General features: G+C 42.2%; 1 protein-coding gene and 1 pseudogene across 1 annotated transcript in view; one reads left to right on the top strand and one right to left on the bottom strand.

Moving 5' to 3' along the window:
* Positions 1–618: 618 nt before the first annotated feature.
* Positions 619–27,964, top strand: part of LOC101662332 (regulator of G protein signaling 7 binding protein) — a 133,676-nt gene continuing 106,330 nt past the window's right edge. Inside the window, exon 1 of the mRNA XM_045285134.1 lies at positions 619–777. Coding sequence (XP_045141069.1) covers positions 707–777 — 71 coding nt within the window. The 5' untranslated portion in view covers positions 619–706. The remainder of the gene's footprint in view (positions 778–27,964) is intronic.
* Positions 26,860–27,964, bottom strand: part of LOC123521083 — a 65,894-nt pseudogene continuing 64,789 nt past the window's right edge.

Genomic DNA, 27,964 nt, shown 5'->3' with positions numbered 1-27,964 from the left:
TCCCCTTTCAGAGAATGGTGGAAGCAAAGGTCACGGTGAACTGTCTCACTCACTGGGGAAGGGAGGGGTGGGGTGCTGCCTTTGTGGGGGAGACTGTAGCAAACAAACCCAAACCCTGCTCGCTGGGCGCCGCAGTGAGGACTAAGGTGCTGCCTCCCAGACGGCGGCAGGTCTACCGGTCAGCCTGGGAAGCCAGAGCTGTTCAGTGGCCCGGCGAGAGGGGAATGATTGGCCTCTGAGGGTCCCCTGTTGCTCATTCCCACCCAACTTCAGATCCATGTGCAATCTCTCCAAGGAGTAGAGGAGAAGGTCTCTAACAAGAGCCCCAGGATCTTTCTCTAGACCCCTGGGAGTGGCAGGTTAACTGCCAATATGCCCAGGCTTTTCGAAACCTGCGAGTGGAAAAGTAGGGGTAGACCTAGAGCCGCCATCGCCAGGCTCGCTGCCATGCAGCATCAACTCCTGTCTTGGAGAAAGAGAGCAGGGGGCCGAGCACTTTGTTCGCTTCTTTGAGGTTTGGGGAATGGGTGAAGGGCCCTGGGTATGCACACTGAAATAATCAACTTTCTGATGGGAAGAGTTTGGTGAAAGAATTTTCCTTCTTTTGCAGCTTGTCCAAGAGTTCAATACGCAAGTGGCCCTGTACCGAGAGCTGGTCATTTCTATCGGGGATGTCTCTGTCAGCTGCCCCTCACTCCGGGAGGAAATGCACAAGACAAGAACCAAAGGCTGTGAAATGGCCCGCCAGGCACATCAAAAACTTGCGGCCATCTCAGGGTAGGAGACTCCTGGCAGTATTTAGTAATTAAGATAAATAAGGTGTGGATGTTGGCCGATCTTTATAGTGGCGAAAATCTCTTGGTGGGTTTCTGCAAAAAACATTTCTTTTTAGTAAGTGGTAGCTTTTTTTTAAAATCAGGTTTCTGCAAATTTAAGGTTTTAACTGATCGCCCTGCGTAAATTCAAACTATGTGCCAAATCACTAGCCGAAGGCATAAGTCATTATCCTATTCTGCATAGATTTTGATGACTTTAGACATGTAATGATTTTCTTTTAAATGAACTTTCAACATGTTTTGCATACACTGTACTTTTGGCTTTCCATTCTTTGCTGAATGTTGGACGAAGTTAAACGAATGTTTAACTGAAGTTAAACCATTGAGCTTCAAGATAATTTTGTCATGTACTGCTAAACAAAAAGGCTCTTCAGTAGAGAGAAAAAAATATTTGTTAAATCCAAGAATAACTATTTATACCATTAGATAAATTCCTTGGATACTGCTTAAAATAAAACCCTTAAAATAAAGCCTTGGCTATAACTTCTCTCTTCACTGTCCCACTTTGAAAAGAAAGTTTAACATTAAAGAAAAAACAAACAAAAAATTGGAGAAATTCACAAATCTAATTAAACATTAGCTGATGTTGGCCCCCCTGCAATTATTTTCATTTACTTTTATCAGAATTATGGATTCCTAAACCTATTTTTGGTGATAACCTAGTGAGTAGAAACTTAACTTTTGATACTCTATTCCCTTCTTCCTAATCTCTCAATTTTGGGAGGAAAATTAACCATGATTTTGTGAACAGTGCCTCCTTTTAAGATAAGAACTGACAGCAAGGAAACACAGAAAACCTTATACAAATACATTAATGTAAATTCTCAATATAAGTTTTCTGTATTTATCGCTCATCTGTTTATATCTGTGAACATGACTGTATCATAAAATAATTTCAAATTAGTCAGTTGGAAGTATGGCACTTAATGCCATTAATACGCACAAGGATTATGAACAGTATGTAAAGATGACAAAGCCCTTTGTTACCTCTCCTAATAACTAGTTTACATTTGACAATGTATTTCATGTTAAGAATTAAGATACTCTATACTAATCTCCTTAAAGTGAGAGAAAAACAAAATATGCTCCCAATCAATTCTTTTAAAAGAAACAATATTAAGGAGCCTTACACTTTTCTATTTTTAGTAGTTAAACTGTAGGAACAGGAAATAGATTGGGAAGCGTACTGGCACTTGAGGTGGAAGTAGAAGGGAATTCAGGGATGAAATGCAGCTGTGATTAAAGGGGGAAAAAAACTAGAAAGGAGAAATAGAAATATGCAATGCTGGATTAAAACTGTAGAGAAGTATATACTCCATCCAAAAGAAGACGAAACTTAGAAGAGAAAACTTTACACTTCAGGTGAAGGGGGTAGAATCTTCATCAACTTTACATCCCAAGAGTTACATCCAGGATTTCCAGTAAGTTGGGACTCAAATTGATGACATGCCCTAAGCAGAGATGGTGGGTTAGAGAAGCAAACCAGTGCTTCAAGGCCATCTATTTTGCCACACACTTAAAATTCAAGCTCGCTCAATGGCTCAGGAAATGAAGAGTCTGAAACTATTGGTTTAAGGAGAGTTTTGAGGTCTTGTGTTGGAGTTTATTTAGCTCTGACTTCTTGGCCCCTTGATTCCTCCATATCTGAAGGTTCGTGTTAATGAGAGCAGGTTTATAAGAATGGGTGGGGGGAAATATGAACTCACTCTGAAAAGTTGGACCAACTCCATTAAATGTTCTAGGGTAAAATTTGACACATTTCACTCTTTAAAATTGTAATTAAGTACAACATAACCTTCTTTATGAAAAATGACAGCAATATAGTTGGAAGAAATCCCTTAAGTCCTCACCATCTGGGCTCCATTAATGACAGTTGTGATTCCTCTTGGTGGAATTCTGTTTCTGAAAATGCTGGTTAAATGGTCTCCCATTTCAAGCTTGATATGATAGCTGGTAGGAAGGCTGTAGGATGCCGTTTAAACTTAGATTCAGGGGTAATTTTTTGGAAAAGCAAAAGTCCTTAGGGAATGCAGGGAAAATGAATGAATTCCCGAGTGTCTCCTTGGCCCTATGTCGAACGATTCTCAGAGGGAGATATTAGTATCTTTGTTCTATGAATGAGTCTCTGAGATATTAAGGAATTGAATCTCTAAATTACAGAACTAATTGACGTAGTGCCGCTACGCAAAAGGATGTTATGTGACTAGGAATGAAGTCCCGATACATGACGCCACATAGCCGAACCTTAAAACAGCACCAAATCCCCCCAAGATGTCACCCCACCCCGCCACATTACATGACTTTGTTTCTATAAAATATCCAGGAGAAAAAAAAAATCTAGAGTTAGTGCTTGCCTAGGACTGAGGGTAGAAATTGACAGTATCTGAAAATCAGTCTAAGGGACTTAGGTGGGGAATAAAGGGATTCTGAAATCTGATTGTGGCGATGGCTTTACAACTCTGTATGTTTATCAAAAGTTATTGACAGGAGCATGTAAAAAGAGCAAATTTGATGCTGTGTGAAGTTTCCTCGATCAATGTGTTTTGGTTCATTGTGAAGGTATCACTGCCACCATGGTTAGCACATGGACTTCCATTAGCTATTTTCCCTTCTGCATGTGCTATCTTTGATTAAAGGGCTATGAGCTATGGGGATTGAAAGAAATAAATCTTGGCATTCTCTGCATCCATTAGGATGCCATCCCACCAGGCATGTAGATGCCAATGTTTAGTCCTGTAGAAATACAGGTAGGGAAAGACAGGACTCAAAGGTGTAAATGGATTTACTCATTTCTGACCAACCCAGACCACTTCTTGTGCATCTGCCACCTAGCTTTGGGGTCAGCGAAGGGGAGACAGGGCAGGGGAAGAACCCAGTAAACAGAAGATTAAGAAAGAGAAGTAGAGAGGAAGAGAAAAACCAAAAAAATTAGGATTAAACAAGTTAACAAATGCTGTGTACCTTTCATCCCTGACCAAGTCAAGGGATGGTGATTGCAAGGGAAGACAATTCAGAGTGTTCATCACTATTTGACCCTGGGTAAGAAGCGTGTCTTCAAAGGCACAATCAAAACACATCATCAGATTGTGCTTAGATCAGCAGATGTTCAAGCATACTCTTTTCTTTCCAAGGCACCAAGTGTTTTGTGGACAAAATGAGTCCAGAACCTCGTCTGCCTGGCTTGATTTACTGAAGGTTTTATATCTTCACTACTTTGATTCTCTTCTGGATATTAAAGTTAAGACGCCCCTAAAAGATCGCTTGATAGAGTAGTTTCCCTTTTTTTTTTAAGCAGTGGAATTCTCTCTTCAATCTAAATGAGGAAAGCCAAATTTGTGAGGCGCCAACGTGGCATTGCGTTGCTCTGTTTGACGCCATGGTGGGAGCGAGAGGTGGAGAGAGTGATTTTCCCCCCCTCTTCGGAATTCCTTCCTAAAGTGACATCTGAGACCACTTCCCTGGAAAGAATCCTTGGGACACCAAGGCACCCACAGTACTGATTTGCATATTTGTCATCCAGAGTTCTGATTTTGAGTGTATTTGAGGCATCTTCAGGTCAGAGCATTTAGGTAACTAGAGAGACAACTTGGTGGAGTAAGAGTAGAGACTTTGAAGTCAGGCCAACCTGGGCTGAATACTAGTTTTTGTGACCTTGTTGGAATTACTTAACTTTCCGAATGTCTGTTCCCTCATTTGTAAACTGTCACGCCCACTCACAAGGTGCTTTAGAGGATGAAAGGAGCACTATGCCCAGCCCTGGGGCTATAGTGGTTAAGAATTGGGCTGCTAACCACAAGGTCAGCAGTTCACAACCATCAGCCAGCTCCAATGCAGCTTCCTACTCTCACAAAGAGTTATAGTCTTGTAAAGTCACAGGGCAGTTCTACCCTGACACGTGAGTTGGAATCAACTCAATGACAGTGAGTTTGGAGGTTTTTGCTGAGCACACAGATGCCACCCTGTGAGAGGCTGCTCCAAGATGATAATCAATCTCATTCCCCGTCTAGTGCCTGTTGCATTGACCGCATGACCTCCAGAGCGCAGCACACAGGGTAGGGGTGACCCAGACCAGCTGACATCCTCTAGTGACTCCTGGGAGTTTATGCTTGTGGGTTAGCCTTTAGGATTTCATTTCCTCTGCTGACACTGTGGGGATGAAGTCTATCTTCTTCCCACTGATCTTTCGTAGACATGGCCACATTCTGTTAGTGGCCACTGAAGAAAGTAAAACACATCGAAGGATTCTCTCCAGATCTTAAACATGAGGCTCAAATACGACGATGGGAAAGGCAGTTGCGTGCGATGGGAAATAGCATTGACCCTGTTAGATCAGACCTAGAGAGATCCTAGCTTTACTCCTCCCAGGGCTCCGTGTATGTATTAAGTGCAGATGGTTTCACAGGATGTGGAGTGGCAGTATAGTTCACTGATTAAGTAAGAAAGTCTTTGATATCTGACCAGCAATGTTAAAATCTTAGGAGTATCATTGCTTCTTCTTTCTTATCCTATCCCTAGCAATTATCAATCATATTTTTCCTCTGTGCTTAATTTGCCTAATCACAAAAACAGAGTTAATAAGCGTGGGGATCAAATTCAATGGTCATGTGAAGATTGCGTAAGTTAACATTCATCAAGCCCTTAGAAGACCTTCTAGCAGACAGTAAAAAAGAGCAAGCCCTGGTGATGCTGTCAGGTAAGCAATGGATTACTAATCACAAGGGTTACAGTTCAATCTCAGCAACCACTCCACACAGAATACTGGGAAGATGAAGCCAGTAGACTCAGAAATCATCCAATTTAACCCTTTCACTGTGGTGTGGAAAAGAGGAGGCTTTGTGCTCCCATAAAGATTTACAGCCTCACAAACCAAAGATAGGGTCACTATGAACTGTAATTGACTTGATGGCAGTGGGCCATGTGTCTGACAGCTAGGACTAAGCACAGATTAGTGTTACCATAAATAAGACATTAGAAAGTTAAATTGTCAACATACATTTATTTTTAAAACTATTACCCCACTACCACTGAGTAGATTCAGACTCACAGTGAGACCCGGTAGTACAGAGCAGTACTACTTCCTAGGGTTTCCAAGGTTGCAGGTCTTTAAGGAAATAGATTGCCTCATCTTCTGCTGCTGAGCACCTGGTGGGTTCAAACCACTGACTGCTCTGTTTCTTGATCCATTTTGCCACCAGGATTCCTTTTACAAAGCCCAGCCTAGAAAATTCCTCAGAACATAATGTAAGAAATCAAGGATTTATTGCAGTCAGTATATATTAAAATAATTTTTAAAAAACACGAATCCATCAAGTATTTTTCAAAATAAAAATTATTGTTTGGAATAATTGGTTGGAATTGGTCTTGTTTACTTTGATTTACATTGTGCTCTGGGGAATTGTCAAGGCTGTGATTTCCCAGAAGGATATTGATTGTTATGGATTGAATTATGCAACACCTGCCCCACCCCAACATATATATATATATATATGTTGTAAATCCTAGCCTCTAGGCCTAGGGTTATAATCCCTTTTGGGAATGAGTTGTCATGTTTGGTTTGGTTTGGTTTAATGAGGCAGGATGAGTGTGGGGTATATTTTGAGTCAATCTCCTTTGAGATTTAAAAAAAGATTAAACAAGCAAGTGAAGAACCAGAGGTGGGGGAAGAGAGATGCCAAACCACCTGAAGATTGCCCAGGAGCAGAAGAAGCTCAAAGACACAATGACATTTCTCAAGAGCTGACAGAGAGGAAAGATTGTCCTAGAATTGGCACCCTGAATTGGGGCTTCGAGACTTCTAAACTGTGAGAAAATAAGTTTCTGTATGTTAAAGCCACCCACTTGTGTCACTCTGTGTTCATAGTACTACATAACTAAGACAACCATCAAAAGGCCTTTTCTTGAATAACTTAACATAATACAGAGATGCGAGGACTTGAAAAAATGTACGCTTGGAAACATTTTCTTTGGATAAATCAGCCTGGATCATATGTTAGATATCTTTGGACCTAGTTCTACTACAGACTGCGGGCCATTGGACAAGTCTGCTGAATTCCGCGTACAACAGTGAGAGGGTTAAATCAAACGACTTCTAAGTCATTCTGCTTCATCCTTCCAGTGTTCTGTATTGATCTCGGTAGAATCCTATAGTCTTTATTTACATAATTGAGGTATGAGAAAATACACACCAGGCAAGAAGTTTGATGATTTAAATCTCAAAAACTAATTCTAGGTTCACAAGAACATTCTAGGTTCACAAGAAGAATCTGAATTGTCTAATAGTTTTCTGTAGCGACTCTCAGATCTGTGCTGAACAGCCTAGAGATTGAAAACAACAGACTTATTGCAGAAATTATTTTCCTGATCATATAAATATGTCTTTTCTCTCCTTGCCTTCTCTTCTGATTTCTACAGTTTCATTTTTTAAAAATTTGATTCCTATTTGATGTTTCTGCTCATCTTTTTCCTAGTCTCCTTCATGTCTGGCCTGTTCCCTTGTTTTGTTTGCCATGAGGTTGCACGGCAGGGGCGTGAGGAGGAGAACAGAAAGCAGAGACTGACAGTTCAATTAGTAACTCTTCCTTTCCCCACTTGGTCTGGAGCAGCAGTATTTATGGAGGTGATACACAGATTGGGGGTTTAGCAGTATAGTTCTCATCTTCCATGTAGGTGGCCCAGACAATGCGCTTGCCTATCCTCCAGTGGAGGCTTGTATGTTGCTCTCAAGCTGAATTGTGGTCAGCAGAGCTTCCAGTCTAGGATGAACTAGGAGGAAAGGCCTGACAATCTAACTTTTGCAAATCAGCTGATGAGAACACTGAGCTAATGCCCATTTCCCAGCCCCTCATAGGATTGATGTAGAACAGACAGTGATTGGTTGAGTGGGCTGAGGTTCAGGGCTGACAGCAACACGAGCTTGATGATCACTAAGCCAACTTCCTCAGCTTTCGATTCATAGGCAGAGGCAGCCATAACTGGCCAGAAGTGTCTCTGCTGTTAGTAAAACAAGCCTGTGGTTAGCAGACATCCTATGCCTTCCTATGTTCTTTAGGTCCCCTTCCTGTCAAAATTGTTTTGCATTTGTGACACTCCCTATTAACCACATTGTGACAGGCACAGTATGCCTGTGCAAAGAGTATATGCTGTGCCTCAACGACGAGGATGGGAGAACAATTCCCTGGACTCATCTGCAATCGAATTTCATCGTGTGACTTGTTCTGCCCAGAGTCATACACAGAATAGCTCCCTGTACTTTCTAACAACTCCCAGTTCCCAGTGTTTGGGAGGTGGTAGCTCATATTAAGGATGAGATTTGCAACCATGGAACAGAATGTTTCCTGTATGAATATACTCATAAAGAAACAGAACCCGTAATCTGGTTAGCACTTGGCTGTAGCCAATTTAGTTACTAGTATCTGAAGGTGGGGAGTGCCTGGGTGATGCTAGCAGCTAACAACTCAACTGCTAGCTGAGAGACAGGCAGATCTTGTATACCCAGCAGTGCTGTGGAAGAAAGGTCTGGAGATCTACTTCTGGAAAAAAAATCAGCCATTGAAAAACATATGCACTATGGTTCTATTCTGACACACATGCTGTTAAATTCTGTCCAGTCAATTTGGATGCATAGCCACCCTATGCACAGCAGAACAAAAGACTGGCCACAATTGTTGTGCTAGGTGTGCCCCATGTTGCAGACACTGGGTCAATTAATCTCACTGAGGGTCTTATTCTTGTTTCGATGCCTCTCTACCAAGCATGATGCCCTTTTTTCAGGCCTGATTTAAAATCAAGAAAGGTTGTATCCTTTCAGCATACTGACACACATGGAGTCCCCAAAGTTGGATTCTACTTGATGGCAACTGGTTTTATCTGACGACAGAAGAGGAATCTAATGAAAGGGGAGAGTACTGGGGGGAGGAGAGAGGCATTTGGTCAATCCACCAATGGACCAATGCCTTTCTCTGGTCTGGAAGGAAGAATTGAGCAGACAGTGGTCTCTCTGTGGTGCTGATGCTGTTGCCTTAGAATCCATAAGCAGCTCTGGAGGTAGTGGCAAGGTTCTGATTCACCCCCAGTGGTTGCACAATATGATGAACATAATTAATGATAATGAATAGCATATGTTTAAAAGGGTATCTGTTTAATTTACCACAGTTGAAATAAAGGTTCTGCAGCTGGATACATTGTCCTCTATAAGGTAACAGGGCGATAAGGAGAAACTGTTGCATCTACATCTGGGATGAGAAATTCAAGAGAGCCAGGGATGTTTTGTTGTGCCACAAAGCAAGGAAGACATCCAGGACAAATGGGGTCATGTCAAAGGGACACGGGAGCTCACCTGAGGGCCTCCCACTGACAGAGGAGGAATAATTGGGTTGTCAAAAAGATGAAAAACTGTAGCATAAAACACTGCATGAGTTCGCAGTGAAATTAGAACAATGACACACCTCTTCGGCCACACATAGACACCCCAAAGAAGGTGCTATTATTAGCAGTTGAATGAAACTTGATAGGGATTCTAGACAAGGGACCTCCCGTTGCCTTTTTATGTTTCACCTTTTTATGTTGTGAACAGTTCTAATGACTTTCACCTTGTTAGTCTTCTTCATAGATGTCCCAATTAGAGAGAAAATTAAATCTAACACAACATTAGGAATATTCATCGTCACTATCCTCTGAAGTGCACGAGCCTTAAGAGTGGGTTTCATTTATCTTTACACCCTTAGCACTCAGTTCAGGGATGCTTTATATGGACATCTGAGGTCTTCGTTAAGATTAACACTGTCCAACCTTATATTAAAGGAAGCTTTTTTTGATACAAGGAGTTTGGGCTCCTACAGCAAGGTCAGCGTTTAAACCCACCAGCAGCTCCTGGGAGGGAGAGGGGGCTGTCTGCTCTCATAAAGATTTATAGTCTCAGAGACCATCTACAGGACACAAGGACCCTCATAAGGAGGGTGCAGGGCCAGGCCGTGCTTTGTCCTTCTGTCCGTACGGTCACTGATTCAATGGCACCTAACAAGAGCAACAAGAGGCTGATGCTGCAGATGGCAGTAGGGTTGGGTTCTTAGTGTGTTACTGGTGTCTTGATACAGTAGCAACATTCCCAGTTAAACTCAGGAAGCGATGACGCAGAATGAGAGGTGATGAGAGAATGACAGCCCGTGGCAGCGAATGGTGGCCGTGGTCATCCCTGCCACCACTTCATTTGAACCTTCGGTCTGGCTGGATCCCCTGCCGAGCAATTCCCTTTTCCATATAATCTTTCTGTGCCCAGAAATATCTCCGGGAATCCTGTTAAATTCTATAGATTCTGACTCAGGATCCTGGAGTGGAAATGCAAATTCTCAGGAGGCATGGAACGGGACTGCACAAGTTCAATGTCCTGTCTGCCTCCTTGCTTCTCAGCGGTCCACTTCCCTCTGCCCACTACTACTCAACAGCCAGGGGCTCCACCCCTGACCCTCTCTCTCAGATTGGGCTCCCAAGACAAGAGGGTAGAACCTTCTCCAACAACCCGTAGCACAGACAACATGTTTCTTTGTGAGGTTAGAGCTCCCCACCAGTACGTCTATGATAAAAATGCCTTGCTACAGATGAGTAAGAATCGAGAGGCTGGCTTACACTTTATGACATTTCTATTACATTTTATTCTTAATTTTTTCTGGTTTGTAATTCTGAAATCAATTTGTTTGTCTTTAAATAACAGTGAACTTGAAGAGCATAGCTGAACATCAGCTTCAAAAGAATAGCGGTTCATTGTGACAATGAACCAGTGGGCAGTGTGTATTTTATAATTACGCGTAAAATAATTAGACTTAATTAGGGTTATTTGCTAAAACTCTCGCCATAACATCTGCTGGGTGGTAGTATATTGGACAATTAAATAAACTTGCCATTGAGATCACTTTTTAGAAATAATTCCTTAAACTTCTAGTCTTTGATAATTTAATTGTCTCATTCCAGAAATATATCTATATGAAGTACATGTCCAGCGCAGTAACTATAATGGCACCCGATTTATTTCCATTGCTCTACAAAACATAATGGAAAATAAGTGAAAATCTCATGAAAAGCATTTAATTGCTTGTTTATATACACATACATAGAAACAAATAAATTTATTTGTGAAATCGACCCTTGTTATGATAAAATGTCTGAGTCTTTACATAGAAGGACTGATTTAGCAAATAAATGTTTCCAAACTAATGAACCACTCTAGAAAGTCACACTGAAAAATATCAACTTAGTTTTTGGAGCTGTAGATACAGAGTAAATTAGTTCAATTTAATTGAATTCAAATAAAGGGGATAGGGGGATGAGAGACAGGATATTCGAAACCAAAAGATGCCAAGTCTCCTGTGTATTCTTTAGCCACTAAGACTAAAAATCATCCATTCTCCTCTGCCCCATAGCCCAGCGGGTACTAGGCCCTACAGTCTTTCATCCTCCACAGTGCCTATTGTATGCCTCATTTTACCCCATTTCTGTGACCACCATCTTATTTCAAAATTTTATCCCCTGGAGCCACCAACGATGGCAGTATTTCCCAAGTTGTCCTTTTGCCTGCAGTCTCTCTTCTTTTTTCAGCTTATACATTAGTTCCAGACTAATCCTCTTAAAACTTTCCTCCAATCATGGTATTTGGGGGCTTTAAAATCGGGGTTTTCAGCCAGCTGAGCCACCTTCTGAGATTTTACACTTCCACATCTGATATACTGGATCACAATCGATAGTTTAATAATACATAAGAATCAGCTGGTGACCTTGTGAAACTATAGATCCTAATTCAGCATATCTGGAGTAGAAAGGCAAATTCTCTGCAGTGGGTGGAACCAAGCTGAACCGGTTCAAAGCCTTGCTTAAAACTTCCACGAACTCCCCATTACCTAAAGCACTGTTTCTTCAAAGGCAATCCTGAGATCGTGTATATCAGAATCTCATGGGATGCTCTCAGCCCTCAAAACCCAAAACTCCCTGGGAAGCAAAGCCTAGAAATCGGAACTTTTAAAAGCACCACCACATGCCCAAGGTATTCCCAGACACACTACCCAAGAAGCTTATGGGCATAAAACAACGATTCCAACTTTAGCTGCCCACTGGATTCGCTTGGAGAACTTTAAAGGAGTATTGATACTTGAGTTCCACCCTTAGAGGTTCTGATTCAATTGGTATGGGTTGCAGCCTAGGCCTTGGGGTATTTTTTAAAGCTCTTCCAATGAAACTCTCTCAAAAAGGATACTATTTGGTTCCTTGTATTAAGGGAAATGTTTTTTATCATGAAATGAGTGGAATTTTAGAGAGCAAATCAGTTTTAATATTAAACAACTCATACATATTGTTTCATGTCATTGATTTCGATCTCCACAATAAAACATCACTTATCCCACATCCTTCCTGTTTCCTCCTTCCCTTCCTCCTCCTTCCCTACTACTTCCTGACTTCTGTGCCTTGTCCTTGGGCAAATGCTGCCCTTTTGATCTCAAATGGTTGCTTATGCTAAGGAGTTCATTCCTCCCTGATATTACTGTTCACCGTATAGATATCTTTATATAGTTTGGCTGAAATTTGAACCACAAGAGTGAGTTCAGTTTCAGGCCTGAAAAGGATACTCCTTAGCTATTAAAAAGAGGGGGTGGCAGGGTTCAGGTTTGGGATGGGGATGCCAGTCTTGTGAATGTCAAGGTTTTATTTGCAGTCTCACATCTACCGCGTTGCTCAAATTGAAAATCAGAACAGAGGAAGGGTCTCAAAAGATTAAGAAGACATTTTGCTTTTCAATAACAGACCTATGGAAGAGATATGATAAGTCAGAAGCCACTTCTATTGGGGAAGGTAGGAAGTTAGGCAAGGTGCCTTTGAAAGGGCTTCTGTATAATTTTCAGAAGACAGCCTGTGAAACAGGATAGGAGCTGCAAAGAGTGGAAGTAGAAGAAATCAATATTTGAGAAATCTGAGATTGAGTGGGCATTTGAAAGAAATACATTTTTAAACCTTTTGATCAATTGAAGAATATTTCCATAAAGGAGTTAGACTCGAATGAATTGTTATTGAGAACAGATGGACAACCTAGCGAGGGAGGGGTTTCTAGATAGGAGAATGACCTGTGACCAAGATACTAAAGAGCTAATTAAGGGAAATTGAGCCCACATAAGCAATGTCATGTATAGATAGTATTTAGGCCATAGGTAGTACTCGGTACATAATTCCCTAAATTATAAACATATTCGACGTATAGGACATGTTTTTCTATCCTGGTTGTCTAGTGCTGCTGTAACAGAAATAGCAGGAACAGACATCTTTAACAAATTGAAATCTCTTCTTTCACCATTCAGGAGGTAAGACATTTGAATACAGGGTGCTGGTCCTCCACGGAGGCTTTCTCCCTGTGTGGTTCATAATTTAAGAGAGAGGTCTTGGTCTCTTCTCAGAATCTGAGAGCCTGGTCAGCATGTCATTGTTTATTGGAGATCACCATGTGTCTTTTAAACATCCATCTTCTGCTGGGTCTAGGAGCTTCTCAACACAGAGGCCTTGGCTCTTAAGCTCCAGGGCTGCCTTCTGAATCTAAATGAGGTAGCCCTTATACGTTTTCTTAGAGCAGCCAGGTAGCTAGGTTGTTGGGTTTTTTTAAGTTTTTATTGTGATAGATTTTGTTTTATAACTGCACTGTTGGGGGCACTTTATGGCAATGTGGATCCAATATTTATTTGCATTTTTTTTCCAAAGCAATATTTTTATACACGGTGTCCTTCCCAATAGTAGTCAGCGTTGGAGATGAATTACACTGTAGCCTCAAGGATGCAAGAACAATCAATTGAATCTCAATGCTCAGATATCTTTTCCATGTCTAGCATAAAGCAGTAACACAGGTTTTAGTCCTAAACAAATACTGGAAAACATGACCTTAAGGTATCTGCCAGAAATGATTGCATATTTATATTAACTAAATTACACACACACACAAAAATTGCACAAAAGCCTATTATTTTCCAAATAAAATATACTCTGTCTAAATGCACGCAATTCCCAGCGTATTGACCAAATCAAAAATGTTAACTGGTTTGCTTAAAACATACTCTAATGATATTAATGGGTTTGGTAGGGGAAAGGTGTCAATACTGACATCTATTTCCTATACTAAGCAATACTTTGGGGAGATATGATTTGGGAATTCATTTTGCATTCTCAGACTCATTCTGATTTACAGCTGTCTACTCAAATTGCCAAATGAAAAGCAATTAGAACATTTATTCCAGAAAATCAGCAACCTTTACCTGAAAACCCAAAATTTCTAGAAGAGTGAGAAGGTCAGATGATTATGATAATATTGTTTTCTTTTCTTGATTAGAAATTTACTTCTTCACCTTATTTACGAAAGAACAGTCATCAGCGTTCTTGGGTCTTATTATTTGAATATAAGTGCAGAATCCTAGCAATAGTACTATCACAGAGTTTTGATTTTAAAAGGGCTATTTCTGGAGGATGTTGTTACCACGGTAGAAATTGGATTCCCAAACAACATGCGTCCACACGCGGTTATTCCTAAGCTGGGTAAAGTGGTCCTAAGGTTGGAAGGGAGCAACAGTTCATTTTTTGGTTTAAAAGTGGAGGAGCAGAATAGTGACAGAGAATCAGATAAATGACACACATTTGCTAAAAAGCGTCTTTTAAATCCCTATTTTGAATGAAGGTGCAAGGATGTTCGACTGTTTTCTCAGCATATTTAGCGGGATGAAGGTTAGAGCGCTGGCCTCTCTGGGGTCCAAGTCTGTGTTCTCGCCACTATACTGGACTTTGTGCCTGGATAATGTTTCTTTTCTTGGAGTGACACAAGAATCGGGCCTGTGCTTGCCTTACCTTTCACTGCTACAAACTATTGCTTCCACTCAGAGGCTCTCTCTTCCCCAGGACAAGGACCTCTTCAGCCAGCAGACAGCCAGTTTGAGGGCTTTTAAGGTTTCCTCAGAGAAAAACAGACAGGAAGGAAAAAATAACAAAATTATGGCCTTACCGAATCTGGCAGTGGAATGCGAATAGATCTTGGCTCAGCATTCTCAAGGCCCCAGCACTTCTTTCCAAGCTTCAAATGTTTCAGCCTTCCTTTCCCCAGATCATGTCTGCCCACTTTGGTTCCGCCTTGGGAAACTTCGTTCTCAATTGCTTGCCTATGGAAACCCTGGAAATGACTCCATAGGATCATTCTTTGACTCCGGTCTGCGTGGGTTGAATTCCAAGTGATTAAAAAAGAGCATGAGCTCTTTTTTCCTCCAGGGGCACCTATTTAGTATGAGCAGGGAACCACTTGCCCACAGGGACATTGGCTACTCCAGTCCCACCACATTTGTCTTTTCGCATTAGGGCACCACTGAGGACGGTTGTGAAAAGACAAAAGGAGTTGAGCTTGACGGGTGATACCAAGAACTGGAGAGTCTCAAAGAAGACAACCTCCCCTGGGATGACAGGAACACTGGAGAGAGAGCAGTGTCGCGTCTGGTTAAAGATGGAAAGAGGTCAACCAGACAAGCTTGGGAATAGATTGCTAGGCCAATATCAGAACACTACTGCTTAAAATACCAAATAACTCACTTGTGCTGCCAATAAGCCTGCAAGAGCGCCTTCTCTCCTGGAGCAACCGGAGGTTAAAATCATAACGGTAATTATCTCCATTATCTCCCTCGTGGGATTTCCAATGTTCAGCTACAATGAATGTCTCTTAGAGCTTCAGGCTCTGGGTTTTAGTCTTAGTTGGTCTAATTGTGAAATATTTCAAGTTGGCTTGGAATTTTTATTTCTATTCTTGCCATCCACTAACACAGCTGAAGAAATATGCAAATTGATCGCTTTCTCTCCTAGACACTAATTACCAGTGCACAGATGATTTCTGATTTTTCACCTTCAGGAGCTTTCCTATTTTTCATAGACTCGAAAAACAAGCTGGCACCCATCACCTCACCCAAATATTTCTCATGTAGGAAGAGTTGAAGTAAAATATAAGTTTATTCCTAAAATTGTTTTTGATACCTAGTAAGCACTTAGTGTTTTGTGAATTGATTGTTTATCAAAAATACTTTGGGTTTATGTAATTTATATTTCAAGGTGAATTATTCTTTTTTTAAAAAGTAGTTACTCCTCTGTTGTAACAAGAAGCAGGTAGAAGAGAAAAATGGATATTTTCCCTCAGAGCAAGAAATGAATGTTGGGAAATAATTTGTTTTAAAAAGGCTCTTTTCTCTATTTTTGTACTAGAACTTTACTAACTCTTCACTGTGTACTCATGTGTGTTCTTGAAAATATAATTGCAGGCATTAATTTAAAAATGTAAATTTGTTTTTCGTGTTGTAATAAACTTCATTCAAGTCTTGCTCAAAAGTAATAGCTATTGCTGTTTTATGACAGTATTTTCTGACCAACACAACAGATTTATTTTTCTCTTCTGCTTGTCATTTGGGAATGGATAGTTGGAGTGAGTAGCCGTCCTTTCCATGGAATAGAGAAATACCCCCTCCTCAGACGTGTGTTCAAGGTCAGTTCCCTCCAGCATAGCAGGTGGTGGCCCTCGCAGTCATCATTCCCAAAGAGTTAGCTCTGGGGAAGTCACCTGTGGACATCTGAGAAGTTGAAGTAAATCCTGGTAGTCAACAAGCACATAGATTCAGAAGCCAGAACATCATTCTCCCCTCCCCAAGAATAGTAGCCACAATAGACAAATAAGAGTTGAGAGAAACTGGGTAAGTCCCATGGATGTGGGTTCTTTTGTTTTTATCACAAATCACATGGCCTTACTATCTGAAGTTTAGTTGAATGGCTGCATCTGTCTGAGTGCCGTGCATTGTCGAATAATGAGGACCTGCCCAGATGAGTTTAGGCCACAGTCTGAACCGTAATGCAAAATCACTCAGCACATGTTCCTTCCATAAAACAAGCTGTGTTAACTGCTTATATATTCATAGATTCCGTCTTTTGTTTTCTGAGGATGAAATATGCTGTAAGCTACCCTGTCTGTTCAAAGTGGTTTTAAATTGTTCTCTAAATTTTAATATTAGGTGGTTGTACAGATACCATCATAGAGATGTTGTGCAAATGTGAAGTGAGTCCAAATATCTATTTAGGTGTAATCTTTCCAAAAGAAATATGATCACAGTTCATTCTGGAAAATTCTTTCTTCATTCCTTGGCATTATAAAGGCATTCTCCTCCTTCTGAGAAGAATATTCTGTGGGAGGCATCATAGGAGAATGATTCACCTGGAAAAGAGGAGAAGAAATGGTGCAAAAAGGTCAAACAGTACTTTGGGGAACTCTGCTGATCAGGGAGTTGGTACTGCCAGGAGATAAAGCTCTGAAGGAAGTGGAAGGGCGTCTAATTTTTGGGACTAGAAATACCTAGACACAAATGAGTTAAGGCAGTGTGCATTCCCAAGGCTCCAAACTGAGATTCAAGAGCCCAGGTAGACAGTCTGAAAGAATGAAGGCAGCTAGCCAGGTGGGGCTGTCGTGAGTGGGAGAGCACTCACCTGCTGATGTAAAGCAGTGGCTGCAAACCAGGCTTCCTTCATGGTTCATTCCCATGTGGAAATGCGGCTCAAATGGTGCCAGGTTGTTAGCCTTTGGATATTCCCTTGAGAGAAGCCACATATTCATGTTTGCGTGTGACCTACCACAATTTTCAAATGTTGGCCAACAGAAAAAGTCTCCCGATTAAATATGGTCTCAGCCATCAACACCTACCTTTGTTAAATAAACATCGGCTTGTTTGCTCTGAAGGGGCCTTGGTGGGATCCGCATTGGGCCGCTAATCACAGCGTCAGAGGTTCAAACCCTTCAGCTGCTCAGTGGGAGGAAGAAGAGACTGCCTGCTCCCTTCAGGATTGGCAGTTGTGGAAATGCTCCCTTGGATCCACTGGAGTTGGAATCCTCTTGATGGCAGTGAGTTTTTCCAATTGTTTGCTTCAATCTTTTGCAGGCTGTTGACGGGACAATTGGAGAAAGGCCTGGATCTTTTGTCACTGTCAGTTTGGGTTAGTAACTGTGACCAGTATCACCTTCTTAACTTCTTTGATGCTTTCCTAATAGCATATTGCGGGCTGCTGAATTTTGTCAATACCTATCAAATGATATATAAAACAAACAAACCAAATATCAAAACCAGAGAAACTTATTTGTCTTTGCATTATTAGTTTATTGAGGCAAAAGTTGGTTTAGTAGCCGTAGGAACATGATTTGGAGTCCTGGGGAGGTACCGATGCTCAGCTGCTAACTTAGAAAGATGGAGGTTTAAGTCCCCCGAAGGGCACCGACGAAGAAAGGCGTGGTGATCTACTTCTGAACTATGAGCCATTGAAAACCCTATGGAGTATAATTCTCCTCTAATATTTCCTCTGAATCAGAGTCTACTTGAAGACACTTAGTTTCAGGACTACATTAAACATTTCTGGAATTGAACCCAAAGAAAAGAATGAAAAGATTTGGACATTGGCCTCTCTGTCAAATTACTTGAAAGACCCTGTCTTTGGGTAAGGAGACAGTTATAGGCAGGCCGCAGATGGATGGAGGGGTCCGTGTCAGAGCACCGCAATAAAGTGAATACTGCAGTACAGTGAGTCACACGGGCTGTTTTTAGTTTCCCAGTGCACATAAAAGTTGTGTTGACACCATCCTGCTGTCTGTTAACTGTGGGATAGAATAAGTCTGAAATTTTGTGAGAATTGCCAAAATGTGACACAGAGGCAAGGAGGGAGCACATGTAGTTGGAAAAATGGTGCCATTAGGCTTTCTAGATGCAGGGTTGCCCCCAAACCTACCAGTAGAAAACGCAGCATCTGCAAAAAAAGGGCAACAGAGCAAAGCGCATAAATGAGGTATGCCTATATTTAAATGATCATGTAACTTGCATATGGTCATGTGCAGGAAAGAGGAGCCATTTACCTGATTGGAATCAAAACCAAGACCAATGGGTGGGTACTGAATATTGAGCATACATATTTCAAATTTGTCTCAAAAAGATACTAAGGGGAAATTAAAAAACAAAACTCTCTTTCCTTGATTTCTTGTTATTTTTGTAATTTAGTACCTGGTGGGAGGTAAGTGAAAAAGGACATAGAATATGAAATACTGACAAATGCCAATTCGTACAGAAGAGTTATGGCTTCCGGACAGCTATTTCTGAATTCCCAGTAAAGAATAAAATGCTATGACCAGCTTCTCTACTTGCAAGTATTGAACCAGCAGCAAGCATTTTTCTCATTCCAAGCATCAAAATTTAATAGGCCCCAAATGGATTGACCATTCCTCAATTCCACATTCTGCTGCCTACCCTTCCAGCCTCCAATGGATAACAGGAGATGAAGGTTAAGGGCACTGGGCCTGGAAGGGCGTGGGTGGCACCTGTGGAGATAAAGCTCATTAGATAGAATAGATATGCATTTGAAGGCAAGTTGGATTAAATGACTGACCTTTAAGTACATGCAGACTCTAAGATGCTAGGATTCTCTTATAATTTGATATTTCATGATAGTTTCTCCTAGTTATAAGTTTAATATCTCTATCTATGATTCAGCATTGACTTTTCAAACATCAGTATTATAGTCTTTTGCAATTATACCCCCAGGGTTCTTTAAAATATTATTATTGATTATTGCATTATTTTATTTTAGTATTTCATTATTTTAAAAAGTAGTATTTGTCTTTGTTACTGCTTTCTATTTCTTTTCTCTTGTAAAACTACTAGTAGCTAGCTTCTCATCAACTATATCCATCTTTAACCTAAGTATCTCAACATACTATGTTTAGACCACATTTTTTTTTAATAAGCCATTTATGATGGTTTGAATTCCTATTGGGTTATTCATGGACATCCCTTTCTTCTAAGCATCCCTGATAGTGTAGTAGTTATGCATTTGGGCTGCTAACCACAAAGTCACAAAAGCACAAGTCAGCAGTTCGAAAACACCAGCTGTTCCTCGGGAGAAAGACGATGGAGCTTTCGACTCCAATAAAGAGTCACAGCCGTAGAAACCCGCGGGGTAGTTCCACCCTGTCTCATAAGGCGGCAATGAGTCAGAGGCAATTTGATGGCAGCGACAGAGAGAGTCATCCACCATGGTTTTGGTTTTTGTTTTGTTTTTCTGGACATCCCCCACCCGCACCCCCAAATTACACATGAGCATACCAGTGTGCCATCGCAGCCACCATGAAGGGCTTAGAACCCCATTGTCTTTGTGCTGCTTTAGCTCCCACTGGTCTGTGTCCCCTGCCCACAGTCCCGTAGCACAATTCCCATGCCAGCGCTGCTCTTCTTGAGAAGTCCAAGGGGAGGGGCTGCTATGCGATGATCTCAAAGCCAGTCCCAAGTTGCCAAGTGGTGCTGGGTTTCACACTGAAGTGGGAAGAATGGCTTCCTCTCCAACTCTGTGCCACGCTTGGTCAGCTGGAGGTGGAAACAGCTGTGCTCATAAACTCTTTTATCTACTTCTTGAAGCTTCTGCCTATCCTCCATTAAAATGTATTCCACATTCCCTGTAGGGAAGAGATGCCATCTACCCCCGCAGTTTTCATCCTGTTTTCCTAGGTCAATGTCTCACCCAGGAGTCCTGGTGGCCCTAGTGGACGGTCAGCAGAAAGCTTAGACTTTCTGCTCAGGTGAAGACGTGCAGCCTCAGAAACCCAGTTGCACCCTGTCCTATAGGGTCGCTATGGGTTGGAATTCACTTAATGGCAGTGAGCTTGTTTTTTCTTTGGTCAGTCTGGATGCCTTCCAAAATACCCACAAATTCAAACCTTGGTAATGGAGGTGGAGATGGGAGGTGCATACAAGAAAGGGCTACAGGAGGGTGTTCTTCATGGGGCCGTATCACCCTTGCTCAGTTGTTTGAAAAGACCCTATTTGATTTCATTTCACTGATACCACATATATTCTTTGCATCTTCTACTCCTGTAAGGAGTTACAGTCTCAGAAACTCACAGGGACAGTTCTCCTGCATCCCATTGGGTCGTTATGAGTCAGCACCGAGTCGATGGCAGTGAGTTTGAGTTTGGTTGACTGAATGCAGGGGCCTGTGCTATGCACTGTGGGGCCTATAGTAAAGATGCCCTCTTGTATGCTAATCAATCATCTATAGCTCATCTTTCTGTAAAATAGCATTTTGGGAACTGTCCAATTTAAAGGATCTTGAAAATTCTGGCAATGTTCTACAGCTATCTCTTGTTGAACTGTCAACATTGGAAAAACAGCTACCGGACTCATCATTTTCCCAGGTGATCTCATGAAGTCCCTTCACCCCCCGTACCATTCATTGCCGAGGTGGTTTGTGCCTTCCACTACGGAGCTAACGTCCGTGAGGGTGCAACGCCTGGGATTCTTGGAGCTTCAGAGGTCCTTGAGAGATGCAGTTCTTACTGAACACACAGAACAGCTTTCACTAATGCTGTCTAGAGATGTGTAGGCTACACACTGTTCCACAGACTTAATCCTTTCCACACATCTGTGGGCTGGGCGTTATTATTCCTATTGTTTTACACATATTTCTAAGAGAGTGCCACACTGGGTGCGGCACAGTCTCTGAACTCCCCTCAAACCAGGACTGGAAGCAGAAATACGAAATGTTAGAGCTTTGTGCGCAAGTAACTTTGCCTCCATGCGCTTCTTTTCTCACCAAATGTCAGACACAACTGGCAATCGTTTCGTAACTTGCCGTCTGCCTGAAGGTATGCTGGGTGAATTCCACCTTTCTCAACTTGAGATAGCAGTCCATTTCCGGTTCCATGGCAGCTAGTGAAAGGTAATGGCCGTAGTGTCTAAGTTCAGGCCCAATGGAAGCCTCTATGATACACGCAGGGGCTGAAATTGCATATTCCCAGACCAGCCTACTCTACTGGGACGGTAAGCAACTACTGGGACTGTTTAGGGATTGGCTAGTATTTTATAAAAGTACAATTCCACGGATTCCTGGAGCTGCCTGGGGAGCCCAAGCAGAGGGGTTTCGGGCTATTGAAAATGAGGCTGATGCTCAAAGACAAGTGGGGAAGAGCCCGAGACACTCAGATTCCCCTTAAGCTTCAGCTCCTCCTTTGCCCTCCAGCCCGCCCCTGTACCCGCTCTAAAGCAAACAGTCAAAGCTCTCTAAAACCTGAGCACTAACAAAATGTGCGCTTCTCTTTCCGCTTTAAAGACCAAATGGCTAATGAAACTTGACTAACATACTCTGGTGCTGTTGTAACAAGAAAGAATAATGAGAGAACAGTTTGAAAGGCTCTATTATAGAGGTTGCTCTGTACCTTTGCATAATTGAATGCTGAGGGGTCCCAGGGCACTTCTCGGCACACTCTGGATTCCAGCATCCTCATGGCACGAAGCAGTGGCTATATACGTCCCACTCATCTTAATTAAATCAGGGTGTCTGAAGTTGAAGCCTGGCCTGATATTTTCTTAAATACTCACTGGTGATATGAGAACAGGCAGCCGCGTTGAGAGCCTAGGGTGAAACCTCCCTAAATGGGGCATTAGAACCCCCCAGGAAGAAGGTCATGCAATCCTTTCAATGAGGGATTGTGGTCAATTCCTTGGACTCCTCTAGGCTGCAGCCTTTGTATCATTTCTCAGGGGTTGCTTCCCCTCTAAAAATGTGTCTCTTATTACAGAATTGCATATTACAATGGAAAGTGAGAAAGATTAATTAAATCATGAGGTACCCAGGCAGTAGTATACCATATAAACATTTAAAATAGCAAAAAGTGAAAAAACACACATCATTCTTGTATCCATGGGGGATTGGCTGCAGGACTGCCACAGATACTGTATTCCAATCTGAGATGCTCAGGTTCTTACATAAAATGGCGTGGGACTGCGCACTTCGACTCGGAAGCCTTGAATCATCTCTAGATTACTAATGCAATGTCCATGCAAGGAAGTGGCACTTTAAGCTCCCTCTACGCCTATTTGGGCTTACTTTAACCACTTCACTCCCCCTTCCCCCACTGAAAGCACAATACTGTTGTGTGTGGTTGGTTGAATCCTAGGATGTGGAGATGATGAACCCTGGTTTATGGAAGGCTGACTGTGTGTTTGTTTTGTATGAGGGGGTTCAAAAAGTTCATGGGGGAAATGGAATGAAAAGCAATTGCAATATATCCACGAACATTTTGAAGGGGTGTGTGTATGTGTGTGTGTGTACACAGACCTTTCTTCCAAGGTGACTCTGGGTAGATTCTAACCTCTAGCTTTTCAGTTAAGGAGCTAAACACATTAACCATTTGCAGCACCTTTCAAAATCCAAACTCAATGGCATTGAGTTGATTCCTACTCACAGCCACCCTATACAACAGGGTAGATCTGCCCCTGTGGGTTTCTGAGGCTGGAACTCTTTACAGGAGTAGAAAGTTTCATCTGTTCTGCTGAGGAGCAACTGCTGGTTTTGAACTGCTGACCTTGTGGTTAGCAGTCTAACATGTAACCCACTGTACCACCAGGGTGTAGGGTCTCTAATATAGGTAAAGTTCTAAGCAAAATATCCAACAAATAGCCAATAGGGTCTGGCTATTATTATTATAACTTTTCTAGTAGTTAGTAACCAAAATCTATTTTTTAGGATGGCCAAAATTTTCATCATAATCCAGAAGAGGGGATTGTATAAATGTGTAATTTATGGTTTTACCAGTTTGGAATGTTAATGAAAATAATGTTCAGAAGATTGCATTTTGATTAGAACAATTTTTTTCACCAGTACAGAACCAATAAAAAGGATAATCTCAAGTATTCAAGACTAAACCCTCTGTAGTCTGACACCAAAACAGAATGCTTTTGTTTTTCATTAAGAAATGATGAGCCACAGATAAAAGAAGGTGCACTAGAATATGACTCCGGGTTGAAGGAAGTATTTTTCTGTTTTATAAGTAATTCAAAAAGGCACAGTATACACATACAATATAATGACTGAATCTTGACTTTATCGCCAGGTGTGGGGTCAAGAGAACAGCGTAAAGAAACTCTCATTCATTGGTGCTTTCAGCTCCCAAATGTTATGGAAATAAAGAGATTGTGAAAACAGGCGGTGGGTCCCAAAGTTATCTGGCCCTGGAATTGCCAAGGGAGCTTCAACTAATAATGGTGTGTGTATACCACGCCCAGAAATTCTGCCTTATTTAGTGTGGGGTATGACCTGGATGCTGGTATTTTTCAAAGGCCTCCAGGCAATTCTGATGAGCATACACGAAGGTCTCTCTTCTGTCCCTCAAGGAACAGAACATAATTAGGCCATGGCTGTGGGGAGTACCCAACAATAGTTTCATCCTTTTTCCCCTCCCTCTTTGTCCTGCTGGAAAGGTAAATCAATGACCCAGAAACATTGAAGGCCAATGATCAGATTCCATCTGAAGTCCTTGCTGTGCCAGCATCATGCCATCCTCCATTTTCAAAAAAAAAAAAAAAGAATTTTCACAACTTTCTTTTAACGGTGCCATGGGAACAGACAACTTTTATTTATGTCCACCCTTTCCATGGACAGGACTTTGACTCTCTACACTACACAATAATAATAAACCCGGGAAATATGGTTTGGGTCATGTTAAGTTTAGGTAATAAGAGTCCTGGTGGTGTAGTGGTTAAGAGTTGGGCTTTAATATGCATGGTGGCAGTTCAAAATCACCAGCAGTTCTGCAGGAGAGAGACTGGGTTTTCTAGTCAGGTAAACAGTTACAGTCTTGGAAACCCACAGGGGGTTGCTATGGGTCAACATTGACTCGATGGCAGTGAGAGTGAGATAAATTTTTTTAAATCATTTTATTGGGGGCTCATACAGCTCTTGTCACAATACATACATGCATCCATTTTGTCAAGCACATTTTACACCCATTGCCATCATCATTTCCAAAACACCCTCCCTTCCTCACCCTCCCTTCCTCCCAAACCCTTGATAATTTATAAATTATTATTTTATCATGTCTTACACTGACCCATGTCTCCCTTCACCCACTTTTCTGTTGTTCATCCCCCCCAGGGGGTTATATGTAGATTATTGTGACCATTTCCCTCTTTCTCCCCCCACCTTCCCCTTCCCTTCCTGGTATCACTATTCTCTTTATTGGTCCTGAGGGGTTTATCTGTCCTGGATTTTGTGTGCTTCCAGCTCTTACCTGTACCCATGTACATGCTCTAGTCTAGCCAGATTTGTGAGGTAAAATTGGGATCATGATAGTGGAGGGGAGGAAGCATTAAAGAACTAGAGGAAAGTTGTATGTTTCACCGGTGCTATACTGCACCCTGACTAGCTTGTCTCTTCCTTGGGACCCTTTTGTAAGGGGATGTCCAATTGCCTACAGATGGGCTTTGGGTCTCTACTCTGTACTCCCCCTCATTCACAATGATATGATTTTTTTGTTTTGGGTCTTTGATGCCTGATACCTGATCCCATCAACACCTCATGATCACACAAGCTGGTGTACTTCTTCCATGTAGACTTTGTTGCTTCTCAGCTACATGGCCACTTGTTTGTCTTAAAACCTTTAAGACCCCACATGCTATATCTTTTGATAGCTGAGCACCATCAGTTTTCTTCACCACATTTGATATGCAACCTTTTTGTCTTCAGCGATCATGTGAGGAAGGTGAGCATCACAGAATGCCAGGTTATTAGAACAAAGTGTTCTTGTGTTGAGGGAGTACTTGAGTAGAGGCCCAATGTCCATCTGCTACCTTGATTCTTAACATATAAATATATGTACATATATCTATTTTCCTATCATAATATATAAATATATTTATTGATTTACATGTCTGTATTTAGACCTCTATAAATACCCTTTACCTCCTAGTTCCTTCCTCTATTTCCTTTTACTTTTCTCTTGTCCCACTATGATGTTCGGCCTTCATTTGGGTTTCAGTAATTCCTCTCGGTTACATTGCCCTTGATCAAGCCCTACCAGGCATCCCATGACCACCTCACTGTGGATTTAGTATCACTTGTTGTTGCCTTGTCCCTGGGTTTGTTAACACCCAATTTCTCCCCTCCCTCCACCTCCTCCCCCTCTCCCCTCTCTCGGGTTCCCCTGGAACCATCCATCCCATTGTTTTCTCCCCCTGATTGTTTATACTGCCTATCTTATCTAGATAGGCATGCAGAGACAACAATCAGCACAAAAACAGGAGAGAGAGAATTTTAAGTAAAAATCAAAGTTGAGATAATAGCTTTTAGGAATCTAACGATCACTTCTTATAACATCCACTCCAGGTTCAAAACCCAGAATATCCACTGATTGTTTTAGCATACTGGCTGCAGAAAATGGGGTGAAGAATACTCCCTGTTTCAGCTTCCAAGAAACAGGTCCTTGTGAATCCTTAATTGGAAGGATACGGTGATCAGCAGAAAAGAGGTTTCAGGGATGTGACATTTTGGTAACTGATTGCCAGCTCTTTCTCTTGAGCTTGCGAGTGGCTCAAATACCATCAACCTTTTAGTTCACAATCAAGAACTGTTTACACATCCAGGGACTCCTCCTTAGAACATTACTTTGTGATATTTTTATTCTTATGTTTTAGATGAGAAAGTGAAGGCTCGTAGAGATTTAGTGACTTGTCCAAGATCAATACATGTTTATACTGTAATTAGCTACCATTGAGTCATAGTGACCCAATGTAGGATAGAATGAAACTCTGTCCTGTCCCTTTTTCACAATCTTGTTATACTCGAGCCCATTCCTGCAGTCACTGTGTCAATCTATCTCAATCTACTAAGTATCTTAGCTCCTTTTAGACCCTCTACCAAGCATAAGTTCCTTCTCCAGGGACTAGTGGGATTGATCTGCTGACCTTGCAGTTATCAGCTCAGTGCCTAACCCACAGTGCCTGCAGACCACACTTCAGAAGATCTAAATAGTTATGTAGCTATGTTGGTCAGAATCCATTTCCACTGAGTCCTTCCCAGTTCCTAGCAGTCCTGTGTGTTTTGGAGTGGAGCTGTGCTTCATATATATATTTAGGGGTCACTGATGTTTATTTTGCAAACAAAACCACTGGGGATATTGCCTGTTGACACCTCAGGATGACACTGGGGCACTCGGTGGGAAGCTCGTGAGAAGGGCGAGGAGTGGGGCTGTCACAGGATCACAAAGCTGGGGTTTCCAACAGGCATCCAGATGATGAGGCTTGGCTGCAGGGACAGCTCTGATGAAGTGGTGAGAACGCCGACAGGCTCGGGGGAGGGACTGCCGGCCCAGCTTATTTAGTGAGGGATTTCTGAACTTCTGGACAGCAAACGTGGCCTTGATGCCCAGCTCCTCTTCAATTCTGAGGATCTGGTTGTACTCGGCCAGGTGCTCAGATCTGCATGGCGTGCTAGTCTTGATCTGTCCAGTGCAGAGTCCCACCACCAGGTCAGCAAGGAAAGTATCCTCGGTCTCCCCAGAAAGAGGAGACACCAGGACGCCCCACCCATTGCACTGGGCCAGCACGCACGCCTGCAGAGACTCCGTCACAGAGCCAATCTGGTTCACTTTGAGCAGGAGGCAGTTGCACGACTTCTCGCCCACAGCCTTGGTGATTCGCTTCGAGTTGGTCACTGTGAGATCGACCCCTACCACCTGGATCCCTGAACTGGCAGTGAACTTTGCCCAAGTGTCTCATTCATCCTGGTTGAAGGGGTCTTCGATAGACACCACTGGGTAGTCCGTGATGAAGGACTTGTGCAGGTCTGCCAGTTGGTCAGGTGAGATGCACCTGCTGGGGGCATCAGGAGACTAGAAGTCTAAGTCGTATTTCCCAGACCTGAAGAACTCGGAGGCAGCTACGTCCATGCCAATCACCACCTTGTCAGTGTAACCAGCTTTCCCAATAGCATTCTTCAGCAGCTCCAGGGCCTCTTTGTTCTCCAAGATGTTGGGGGCAAATCCGCCTTCATCCCCGACATGGGTGGCATCCTTGCCCTACTTCTCCTTGATGACGTTCTTCAGGTTGTGGTACACCTTGGCCCGATGTGCATGGCCTCTTTGAAGTTGGCTGCCCCGACGGGGAGGATCATAAACTCCTGCATGGCCAGCTTGTTGCCGGAGTGGGAGCTGCCGTTGATCACATTGAAAGCAGGAACTGGCAGGATAACTTCGGAATTGCCAGCCAAGTCAGCAATGTGACAGTACAGGGGGACTC

The sequence above is a fragment of the Echinops telfairi genome, unplaced genomic scaffold (assembly GCF_000313985.2).
Source record: "Echinops telfairi isolate 266 unplaced genomic scaffold, ASM31398v2 ScPeMD7_7469;HRSCAF=8507_1, whole genome shotgun sequence".
Classification (NCBI taxonomy): domain Eukaryota; kingdom Metazoa; phylum Chordata; class Mammalia; order Afrosoricida; family Tenrecidae; genus Echinops; species Echinops telfairi.
The sequence above is the reverse complement of the archived record's forward strand: the minus strand, read 5'-3'. Positions and strand labels throughout refer to the sequence as shown.